Genomic DNA, 12,577 nt, shown 5'->3' with positions numbered 1-12,577 from the left:
CTGTCTGTCTTCCTCCTCCAGACAGTTGACTGTATTGAAAAATAGGAAAGAAAAAATAAACCTGTGCTTGTAGATCATACAATAATTAAATGGAAACTGGATGTTTAAATTGCAGTTGGAATGGGAAATTAAATTATGCAAAAATGTTATAGATTTGGACAAGTTTTCATACTGCTAATAAATCTATGCATAATTCATTTTCTTGTAGACTATGACAAAATAGCATAAATAACTTCATTTGTAAGACGGTGATTTTTTTTCTATTCTTAATTGGGTGATGGCTAAAAAAACCATTTAAATGCTTTTGGGTGACTGAATATATAAATGTTTAAAATGAGCAGTTATAATAGGCTTCCAGGCATATTTGTTTACTTAATATTACTACATTTATTTTCAGATAGTAGCACAGTACAGATGTTGCATAAAGATTGCACCAATATGCTTGAGTTATTTATTTATTTATTTATTTACTTAGTTATTTTATTCTTGCAGTGCTGGAGACTGATGCAAAGTCTTACACATTCTCAGCTAGTGCTCTGTCACAGAGCCAGACCCCTATTTCTGATATGACTTTATATCTTTACATACATCTATATCCTCTGATCTTAGAGAAAACACCAGACCCTTCCCATCAGGCAATATTCTAGTCAATTTACACATGGTCCCCTTCACCCTTGTGACAGTATACAGGCAGGTATCTCAGCCGCATTCAGCTGATGGGGCAATCATGTGCGCTCATGCATGTGGTCAAAGGTCAGCGTCTGATGTTTTTTGGGATACCTTCCAGCTGTGTGTGTGTGTGTGTGTTTGTTTGTTTGTTTTTGACAGTACCTAAACCCCCAAGGTCCCCCCACCCCCAGTTTGGATAGGGTGCTAGATGGCCATGAAGTTCTAGGGATCCCTTCAAGGTGCTGGGATTGCAAGTGCCACCTCCATGCTTGGCTCTTCCTGCACGTGTGGGACAGCACTTTACTGACCGAGCCATCTATCTCCCCAGCCAAGGAATGGCTTTGTTTTTGTTTGTCTCTGTGTGCCATGGTGATGGAATCCTAGCCTCACCAAGTGCTAGGCCAGCGCTGTGCCTTTGAGCTCCATCCCCAGCCCCAGGGGAAGTAGGTTTGTGTGTCCTCCCTGGTACCTATGGAGGGATTGCCAGTTGTGGGTGATTATTTTTAGTCTTCCTCCTCTGCCAGACCTTCCACCTGCCTCTAGGAAGGTGTGTTTAAAGTTAGTATGATACCAAGACCAACATTCAGAAACTAATTCAGGGCCCTGTCCCTGGGCTCACTAATTAACCACATGAACGTACTGAGAATAGCTTTGAGAGTTCACTAGTCAATTGTAAAAGTCTAATTTTTTGTCATTTAGGGAAATTATCGCCAATCCAAGTCAACCATTGGCTCCAGTGATAATTCATCTCCTCAGCCTCTGAAAAGGAAAGGGAAGAAAGACTCAAACTCAGAAAAATCCACAAAAGTGAAACAAAGTGTGAAGTCGAAGAATTCCCACCAAGCAGTCCCAGACAACGGTGAGTTTCGGCCAACAGTCTGTCATTTCCGAGTCACGCTGTATCTTTTAAAGGACGTGGACCCATTTTGATTCTTATTTTAACATGTTTTATTTTTACTTGTGTGGAGGTGTAGATGTGTGTGTTGGGGGAGGTATGTGCATACATTTGAGTGCAGGTACCTGTGGATGCTTGAACAGTGTGAGAACTCTGGGCATTGAATTCAGGTCCTCTGGAAAACTAGGAAGTGGTCTTTAACTACCATGCCGTTTCTCCAGCCTCTCAATTTTCTTTTTTTTTTTTTTTTTTTTTTTTTTTTATTGGATGATTTATTTACATTTCCTATGTTGTCCCCTTACCCCATCCCCCACCACCCCCTCGGAACCTCCAATCCCCTCGCCCCTCCTCCTTCTTCTCTGTGGATGTAACCTCTATCTACACCCCCCCCCACTCCCACCTCCCCACCCTCAAAATTCCCACCCCCTGGGGCATCCAGCCTTCATGAGGTCAAGGTTCTCTTCTTCCACCTATGCCCAGCAGGGCCCTCCACTTTTACATATTCAGCTGAAGCCCTGGATTCCCCCCTAAGTGCTCCCAGGCTGGTGGTTTAGACCCTGGGAGCTGTGGTTGGTTGGTATTGTTGCTCTCCTCATGGTGCCACAAACCCTTTCAGCTCCTTCAGTCTTCACTCTAACTCCTCCATTGAGAACCCCATGATCAGTTCAATGGCTAGTTGTGAGCATCTGCCTCTGAATATGTCTGACTCTTGAAGGCCTCTGAGGAGATATCCATATCAGGCTCTTATCAGCATGTACTTCCTGTCTTCCACATCAGCATCTACCTTTGGTGATTGCACATGGGATAGATACTCAGGTGGGGTGGTCTTGAGACGGCCCCTCCTTCAGTTTCTGTCCCTCACTTTGTCTCCATATTTGCTCCCTTGAGTATTTTGTTGCTCCTTCTAAGAAGGACCGAATCACCCTCACTTGGTCTTCCTTCTTTATGGGCTTCATGTGGCCTGTGAGTTGCATCTTGGGCATTTCAAGGTTCTAGGCTAATATCCAATAATCAGTGAGTGAATACCATGTGTCTTCTTTTGTGATTGGCTTACCTCACTCAGGATGATAATTTCTAGTTCCATCCATTTACCTAGGAACCTCTCGAATTCATTGTTTTTAATAGCTGAGTAATACTCCATTGTGTAAATATACCACATTTTTTGAATCCATTCCTCAGTTGAAGGACATCTGGGTTCTTTCCATCTCCTGGCTATTATAAATAAGGCTGCTATGAACATAGTTGAGCATATGTCCTTGTTATATGTTCGAGCATCTTCTGGGTATATGCCTAGGAGTGGTATAGCTGGATCCTCGGGTAATGCTATGTCCAATTTTCTGAGGAACCGCCAGACTGATTTCCAAAGTGGTTGCACCATCTTGCAGTCCCACCAACAATGGAGGAGTGTTCCTCTTTCTCCACACCCTCGCCAGCATCTACTATCACCTGAGTTTTTAATCTTAGCCATTCTGACTGGTGTGAGATGGAATCTCAGGGTTGTTTTGATTTGCATTTCCCTGACGACTAAGGATGCTGAACATTTCTTTAGATGCTTCTCGGCCATTCGAGTTTCTTCCGTTGAAAATTCTTTGTTAAGCTCTATACCCCATTTTTTAATAGGGTAATTTGGTTGTCTGGAGTCTAATTTCTTGAGTTCTTTGTATATATTGGATATTAGCCCTCTATCAGATGAAGGATTGGTAAAGATCTTTTCCCAATTTGTTGGTTGTCGTGCTCATTTCTTCAGGCTCACAGAGGGGATTCCTTTTTGTCTTGTCATATGTGATGTTGTTCAAAGGAGATTTCCATCAGGCAAGAAGCAGCTGTTTCTCACACTGGGCTCGTATTTTACGACAGTCTTAGTAGGACAAAGAGAAATATTGCCATCCTGTGCACCCGTTGAGAGTGCTTGCTTGGTGCCTTTATACTTTGTTTAAGCACTGGCCTCTACAACCTTTGTCTACACACCCGATTTGCTTGTATTCATACCTCACATTCCCTGAAAAGATGTTCTGATATCTAAGTGAATATTGAGTACATATAAACTTTACAAAAACAAGCTATTAGATAAATTTAAAAGTTTTTGAGCAAGCTATGGTAGTGCATGCTTGTAATCTCAATACTTGGGAGGTAGAGACAGGGGGATGGATTTGGAGGTTGCAGCTAGTCTAAGCCACAAAGTGAATCCAGGCCCCTTGGGTCTCAACACACACACACACACACACACACACACACACACACACACACACACCCCAATACAAAACCCAAAGCAAAACATTTGCACTGGTCTGAAAATCTATTAGTGTGAGGCAAAGGTGTCCTGAGGTCAGGACAAGCATGATGAAATGGTGAGCTTTCATACTAGGTATTTGTGGGGAAGGGGGAAGGGCTATATTTGGTTTTATTTCAAGTGCATTCTCAATAGGATGGCTCATAAAAGTGGAGAGAGATACTTGACTAAGGCCACAGTAGGCTGGAAACAGAAAATAGAGTGACTGCTCTGCCTCCCCTACACCATGGTCCATCCACACAAGACATATGTGGGATGCTCTGGGTGAAGACAGACGGGAGGTCATCAACAGAGCCCAGCTGCCATACAGGAACTCCATCTGATATGAGGAGTCATGTGGGATTCACAGATGCAGAGCAGTGGCTTAGAGGGTTCAGAGGATGCCACACAGATGCCTAAAGAATTAGACAAAGACAAGTAGCCTAAGGTTGAAAGAGAAAGTTAAATGATCAGACTAGGCCTGGTCACACACGCCTGCCATTTTAGCTCCTCAGGAGGCCGAGACTGTGGCTGAGGCTGTAGGATCTTAAGTTCAAGGCTAGGCTGGAGAGTTTAGTGAGACCCTGTTTCAAAATATAATATGAGAAACGGCTGAGGGTATGGCTCAATGGTAGAATACTTGTCTGATCTGCATGAGACCCTAGGTTCGTGCCCCAGGGCTGCAGCAGACAAAAGCACAGAATAAATGCATGGTTCCCCAGAGAAGAAGGGGTTCCAATCTCCTGGGACCTCACTGAGGAGATTAGCCAGCAGTGAGGCTTGCTGGGTTCCTATCCTCCTACTGTTGACTACGAGGCCCACTTCCTCCTTCACTCCCACTGTCCCTCGGTCTTCCTCCTAACCCTGAGCTCATGCTGTAAGTCTTCCTCACTATTTTCCATATCCATAGCCTGTTGTATTCCTCCCAGAGACTAGTCATCAGGGAGGTCAGGATGAAATATAGGTGGCAGGTACTATTGGGTACCTATAGTATAGCAAGAAGGACAGGAAAAAAAACATAGCTGGGAAAAACAGGCCATTTTTGAAAGCTGCAAACAATAGAGGCTTTATTTTGATAAACATGTATTATATTTTTAAAGCCTCTAAGACTGTATGGACTGCAGCTTACTAGTGTTGTTTTGTTGAGACAAGGTTTTACTCTAGTGTAGGTTGACTGAGAACTCACTATGCAGTCCAGGCGGGTCTCAAACTCATGGTAATCCTCCTGCCTTAGCCTTATGAGTGCTGGCATGAGCTATTGCATCTAGTTTCTTTTTAAAAACAATCCTCAATGCTAGCCTAGGTCTAATGGAATCAAGGCATTTAATAAATATTGGCCAGATAAATGGTGGAAATTAAAGATGGCTGAGTCTCTGTAATACTTTAAACCCCATAAGAAACTGGACCCACTTAAAGCTTGAAATAAATTATTTAGTTAAAGAGAGAAGATACTATCTACCCTTTGTCTGAGTGGCTCTTGTCAGTGTATGGAAGTCCCAGTTCTAACCTGCAGTGTGTCCATCTTAGGTCTTCCAGTTTTCGAATAGTATTTGTGCAGGCTAGAGAACATGAGATTGGCTTAATATTCCTTTCACTGGGAAGCTGACTGTGTTGGCAAGTTGAATTATCAGAATCTTGTCTTTTTGTGGCTATTTATAAGGAGTCTTCAGTAATATTTCTATCTTTGAGCATGAAAATAGCAACCGTCTTTAATACTGAAGCAAGTAGTTTTTAAGGTGTGATCAGAAAAGGTGGTCCCCTTCATTGGCCCATGCCTGGCCTTGGGAGAATGTGAAATTATTCCAGATAGCCTTCCATCCTAAGGAGGTGTTTTCCAAGATGGCTTTATAATACAAGGGCCACAGGTTCTTAAAGGGCTCATGCTCATTGTTCTCCACACATCTGTGAGCCTCTTTCAAGTGAAGGTCTTAGGGACTGATTTCCCCCTTGATACAAGGATGACACCGCTGATTTAGAAGGCTTGCTGAAAGGCTGAGATGAAACATTTACATGTTCTACAATAGGAAGAAGAATATTACCCCCCCCCCAAATAAACCTTGGCTTCCAAAACCATTATTTTCCATGACAAATGAAAGAAAAGGCACAGTCTTGTAGCTGAAGCTGCCACTTGCTGAATTTAAGTGTATCAGTTCGTGTATGTATGATCAAAATCCAAACAACTTCTCCTCGAAGACCCCCTAGATGCTCTTTGCTATAAGAAGTTTCCAGATTTTAAAGTCACGCATGTCTCCCTAACTCAGCCTTTGTATTCATTTATAATCAAAGCTGCCTTTTCCTTGAACACTGTCCATTTTAGTAATGGGAACCAAGTGTGTGCCTCTTGATGCTCATTATCTCTAGAGGGCTCAAGCAAAAGGAAGAGAGATCACAAGCAGCAAGAGTGTGTAGGATGTGGGGGATCAAGACAATGAGTAAAAATGTACAAGAGCCGCTTTTGGAGATAATATCCTTATTGTCTTTCCTACTAAAATGTGTGTATAAAGTGAGGAGAGCTAATTGGTATTTCAAAGCCTTAAATTTTAGGTTTGTGGTGAACATTTAAGATTATTTTCTAGTATATGTTAAAACTATATACAAATATTTAATCTAGACTTCTTTAGCTGTATATTGTTCTCATTATAATATTTTAAAAACAAGTTATGATTTTAGTCACACACACATCTTGCTTTTGTAAAAATTCTGATATTTACGGACGAAGGAAGTGATCAAGGGTCTCCTTGAACCAGTGATGCTGCCTTCTGACTGTAGATGGCAGCCTGGCTCTAATTTTAGTTTCCCTTTTCCTTGACTGTTTCTCTCTGTAACAGTAAAGCTTAATAATTCAGGCAGAGCAGTGACATATTTCTTCAGGGAAACAAATCCCATTTTCTTTTGTAGCCGAGATGCAAAGTAAGATTGTTGAGTGATTGATGAAGGGGGGTGTGCGGAGTGTTTCCTCATGCTGCTGTGAGACCAGCCTCTGCCTCACAGCTGGCTGTCCCTGTCCTTGTGCCGCAGTGCCTGGAGAGATACTTTAGACGTGTTAACTAGCCACACTCACCACTGTGAGCAAAACCATGATGATGATTGTTTTGAAACAGCATTTTGGATGCCTGGTTATATTCATTGCTATCATTAATATTGGGTAACTGAAGAAACATAGTCATTTAGCTAGAAATATCAGAAAGACTGCAAAGAAAGGAGCCTATACTGTTATGACATACATTAGCCTGATAACAAAAATTACTTTTAAAAGCAAAGCGTATTAGTGTGAAACAAAAGGCAAAGGTTATCTTCTTCTGGAGGACTGTGGTTCTCCAGCGCACATATGCATGTGCATATGTGTGTGTGCACACATGGGTACCAGTCTGGCTGTATTATTATGCTTTGTTCCATGATAGTTTTGTTCCTGGAATGGACAATTGTGTATTTAGACTCTCAACAAGGGTAGGTGCAGCACTGGTAGATGGTGCCTGAATGTTACAACCTTGCTGTGTGACTGCCCTTGAACAGCATGCTCTTGAGCTTCCTAATAATACCTACAGCCTGCAGACGGTTTGCCTGTGTCACCACAAGCATGAGGAGTTGCAGCAATCCATCCTCAAAAACCCCATCACCTGAGCCAGGGCCTGAGTGTCAATCATGAACCAGCTTAGGCACCTGCATGGTTCTCTGTCACAAGAAACTCTGAATAAACCCTGAAGCACATTTGGAAAACAGGCTCTTCAGACTTCAAACTGCGAAAGGGACATTGCGCACATGGGAGGGCACCAAGCTGATCTGGGTCTGTTTCGTAAACTGAAGTAATGTGATTTGCTGTTAGCTCTTGCCACCCTACTGATCAGACAAATGCGAGACACCCGTCTTCTGTTCCGCCAACGATCACTGCCACATATCAATGGGCCAAAGTCTAGTTCATTAAGTACCAGCTTCTTAAAAGACTGGATATTTGCTTATTCTTCCACTCAGAGGGTCAACATATTGTACAATAATATTCTACTATAGTCAGAGGCTGCTAACTTCTTTCATGTTTAATTGTATAAGTCAATTTCTCTTAACAAAATTAGTTTTAGAGTATTTACATTGTTATTTACTTTAGTGGTGAAATGCTGGTGAATATAAGTAAGGAATGTAACATGTCATTAGGTTTTTATTCTGAGAAAAGAATCTGAGATTTTGCATGTGGTCAGTCTGTGCTCTCTCACTGAGCCACGTCTCAGCCTTCAGTATTTTTTCAGGAAAGAGTTCACTCGCTGTCTTACTAATGTGTATGGTATAGAGAAGCATTGTGTTATAGCTGATGTTGGGCTGAAGCTTCTGCAGGAAATTCCATTAGTGGTTAATGTTTATGGTCCAGAGCTGGGATAGTGTGCTAATTATCCCTCCTTCCTTTCCTCCTTCCCTCCCTTCCTCTCTCCCTCCCTTTCTCTTCCTTCCCTTTCTCTTCCTTCCCTTTCTCCTCCCTCCCTCCCTCCCTCCTCCCTCCCTCCCTCCCTCCCTTCTTCCCTCCCTCTCTCTCTACTTATATTTGCCTACATGTGTACATGTATGTACAATGCATGTGTGCCTGGTACCAGTGGAGGCCAGAAAAGGGCACTGGATCTTCTGGAACTGGAGTTAGGGACAGTCGTGAGTCACTGTTTTTGCTAGGAATTAGATGTTGTCCCATTAAGAGCAACTAGTGCTCTTAACTGTAAAGCCACCTGGGCTATATTTTACATACACAATTTTAGGGCACAGGGATGTGAGGCATGTTAGAAGAATGGAACTGACAGAAGGGGCATGTGTGTGTGTGTGTATCTGTGTGTGTGTGTGTGTCTGTGTGTGTGTGTGTGTGATTTATTAGAAAGCTTTTTAGTCTGTGATCCAGCTAGTCTAACAGTGGCTGTGTAACAATGGAAAGTCCAAGAATCAAGTTGTTCAGTCTGTGAGTCTGGACGTCTCAGAGGTCTTCAGTATACTATAGATACCAGTGAGGGAATGACAGTGAGAGTGAGGGCAAGCAGGCAAAAAACAAGAGCTTCCTTCTTCTGTGTCCTTTATACAGGCTGCCACCAGAAGGTGTGGCTCAGGTTGAGAGTGCATTTTCTTACCTCAGAATATTCAGATTTAGGGTGGGTCTTTTCAACTCAAACAATTCAATCAAGAAAAATATGTCTCAGTAGTATCTAGCCACTTGGGTTCTAGTTAGTTCCAGATATAGTCAAGTTGACAACCAAGAGCAGTCATCACAGGCAGTTGGTCACATTGAGTCTGCAGTCAGCAGCAGTCAGCAGCAGCTCACTTCCTTCTTCTTAGGCTGGACCACACCATAGGTCCAGATGCTGCCTACTGAGTCCTCTCAGCTCAAGTTAAACCTCTCCGGAAACTCCATCAAAGGCGCACCCAGACATGTGTCTTCCTGTGATTACAAACCCAGTCAAGTTAATGGTGAGGGTTAAGCATCACAACTTCGGAGTCCCTCCTCCATAAAGGAGAACAATGAAGGTGTTGAATTACACAGGGATTCTCTCTCTCTCTCTCTCTCTCTCTCTCTCTCTCTCTCTCTCTCTCTCTCCTTCTTCCTTCCTCTTTCTTTCTTTCTTTCTTTCTTTCTTCCTTCCTTCCTTCCTTCCTTCCTTCCTTCCTTCCTTTCTTTCTTTCTTTCTCATTCTCTCACACAATACATCCTGACCACAGCCTCCCTTCCATCCACTCCTCCCAGCCCCCACCTGTCCTCCCTCCCAGGTCCACTGTTCCTGTTTCCTTCAGAAAAGGGCAGGCTTTCCAGTGATGGCAACTGGAAAATCATGTGACAAAAGTGTAAGACATCTAGGCACAAAGTCTTATATCCAAGCTGGATGAGGCAACTTAGAAGAAGGAAAAGAGTTCCAAGAGCAGGCTAAGGGTCAGAGACAGCCTGATTCCAACTGTTAGGAGCCTGACACAACACCGAAAGCTCAACAACCCTAGCATGTATGCAGAGGACCTAGCACAGACCCATGCAGGCTCTGAGATTGCTGCTCCAATCTCTATGGCCCTATATGAACTCCACCGAGTTGATTCTGTGGGCGATGTCCTCCTGGTGTCCTTGACCTCTCTGGCTCCAACAATCCTTCCTCCCTCTCTTCCACAGGGTTCCCTGAGCTCTGCATAATGTTTGAGTATGGTTCTTTGTATCTGCTCCTATCAGCTGCCAGAGGAAGCCTCTCTGATGATAACTGGGCTAGGCACCAATCTACATAGGGATTTTCAAACCCTTGCAAAGCTATATTTCAAGAATTCATTTTGAGTAGGTATTTTGGGACTCAGATGATGTTATGTATATGTGTATTTCTTATAAACCTCAATGCGATGTATTGTTCAACTTAGTGATTGTGTTGTACCTGTGGTATGTGAGATACCCACAAGTGCAAGGGTGTTTTCAGCAGAAAATGAAACAAGAATGCCATTCCAGAAAGCCAAGACCATATTCTATCCTGCTATGTATAGATAATGATCTTGATCCGAAGGCAGCCAGAAGGAAACTCCCTTCTGCAGGTAGCCAGGAGGGGACTCTTCTGTACTGGGCAAAGTCTGACCACAGGGGCCTCTAAATCCACCCCAAAAGTGACACACTTCCTCTAACAAGGCTACATCTCCTCCAGTAAGGCTACATCTCCTAATAGTGCCACTTCCCATGGGCCAAGCATATTCAAACCACCACATGTTATGATGCATAACCTAGGCAACAAGTCAGAGCTAGATACTGATGTTTTATAGGCTAAGTTTTCAAGTTCTTAGAGTCACAGTTTCCTAGCTCAGCAAATGACTGGGAACGGGGAAGGAGAAGCAGTTTATCCGGAGTCCAGGGGCAATGCAGCAGCCAACAGTTGTTGAAATGCCGAGGCTGATACGCAGCAGGCTCGGAGGTGGACATTCCTGTGAATACCTGGAGCGGGTTTCTGGGAGGAATGAGATGCTATTCAGTTACGTAGTGGCCTGTCTTCCTTCAGGGCTGAGTGTTGGTGTCTCACATTCTGGAGAGGCCTCATCTTCTCCGCTCTTCACTCCAGTATCTCCTCTTCCAGTTGTGAGTGGGGAGGAGTCGTTTCAGGCCTTTTCTTCCTTAATCTGATATCACAGTGCCTCTCTGATCTTACACAGGCCACCCAGGGTCAGAGTCCATCTTCAGCATTCAGGGAACACTGGGAGAGATGCTATCTGTGAGGCTGACCTCTAGCTCATACCCCTATGCATCACATGACAAGACTTATTTACTTTTTTTTTTTTTTTTAAAGGCTAGAGTATCATTGTGTAGCCTGTGCTAACCTAGAACTTTTTGTATAACTCAGGCTGGCCTTTAACCTGTGGTAATCCTCTTGCTCCAGCCTTCTCAATGCTGTTATGACAGGCATGAGCTACCACCCCTAGCTGTCCTTATCTACTCATTAACCAGTTTCCTGAATACCCTAGGTCTCACACACGTTTGGTGCAAGCTCTCCTCCGTGTCTTTAGATTTAGGAGTCCTACCCATTTCTAGATTCTGCTTCACTTGTAAGGATCCCTGACGCCTGCTGGGTACCACATGCTGAGTTAACCCCCAGGGCAGCTGCATTTTCTTTCCTTGGTACCAGTTGCTTTGAATTTTTTGCTCTGCTTCCAACGGTCATAATTCTGACTTTATGTAGAAGTTTTCCTTGGTGAAGTATAACTAGTTTCTCTTTTTCATTTCAGTGGTCAAATTCCTTCCACCACCTATAAATGCTAACACATGTTTTGCCATGCAAATATTCCTTGTTGGTATAAAGTCTTTTCTTGGGCCTCCATAACTATCCTGTATGTATAAAAAGTAGCAGCATCCTGAGAACAACAAAGGCCTCCCTGCCCCACGTGCATTTACAACGGTGTTGGGGAGAATCCTCAGTGCTGATTGCTACTATAAGACAGGGCAGAGATATTTTCCCCAACACACAACATGCTAGCTTTTCTGGGACTGTGGCCTACTTTACATCTCACTATTTTTGTTCTTTTCTGCTGCCCTAGTTGTTTTCAGCCCAAGATAGAACCTTTATTGGAGATCAGCATGCTGTGTGCTACCACAGAGGGGAGAAAGAGAAAGATAAAATATCTATAAAGAACTTCTGAGCATCCTAAATTTAGAGGTTTTCCACTTATTTCTATTCTATACAAATAGAATAGATAGCAATTGGATAGCAATTCAAAATTGGTCCCATTTCACTCCCTTTAAAGGTTGCCACTTCTCACTTTGAGACGGGTGCCCTGACTTTACAAGTTCATAGCTCACTGTAGCTGGGTCCTCATAGGCACCACTTTGCTTAACAGCAAGGAAGCACACAGAGAAGTCATTTTCCAAAGGGAATTGGTGCCATAGGACAGAAACAAGATGCTTCCACATTTATCCCTGCAGCCCTTCAGGCTGGTAACTAACATCACTGTGCAGAGTGGATGGGCGGGTCCTAAGAGGAAGCTCTTAACCAGGTCATTTCCTAATGTGGAGTTTGTGGTGCAGACATTCAAAGAGTTTTGATAGATGTTTGTAACAATAAAAAGTCTGATGCTCAAAAACTATAAATTTGGAAAATGGGTTATTCAAGTTTAAGCCACATTTTCTACTAAAAGATTATGAAGTCTTTGCAAGCACGCATGCCTGTGTATGTGTGTGGAACATGTGCACTGTATGTGTATGTGCATGTGCGAGTGTGTGTATGTACACTCTGCTGCACATGCATGCAGGGACCAAAGGAGGACATTGGGTATCTTGC

At 43.2% G+C, this 12,577-nt stretch overlaps 1 protein-coding gene across 1 annotated transcript in view; it reads left to right on the top strand.

Moving 5' to 3' along the window:
* Nucleotides 1–12,577, top strand: part of Dcdc2 (doublecortin domain containing 2) — a 155,631-nt gene that overhangs the window by 59,371 nt on the left and 83,683 nt on the right. The window contains exon 7 of the mRNA XM_028776347.1: nt 1,369–1,528. Coding sequence (XP_028632180.1) covers nt 1,369–1,528 — 160 coding nt within the window. The remainder of the gene's footprint in view (nt 1–1,368; nt 1,529–12,577) is intronic.

Source organism: Grammomys surdaster, unplaced genomic scaffold (assembly GCF_004785775.1).
Source record: "Grammomys surdaster isolate TR1022 unplaced genomic scaffold, NIH_TR_1.0 267, whole genome shotgun sequence".
Lineage (NCBI taxonomy): Eukaryota > Metazoa > Chordata > Mammalia > Rodentia > Muridae > Grammomys > Grammomys surdaster.
Note: the sequence above shows the minus strand (reverse complement) of the source record. Positions and strands in the feature narration are given on the sequence as shown.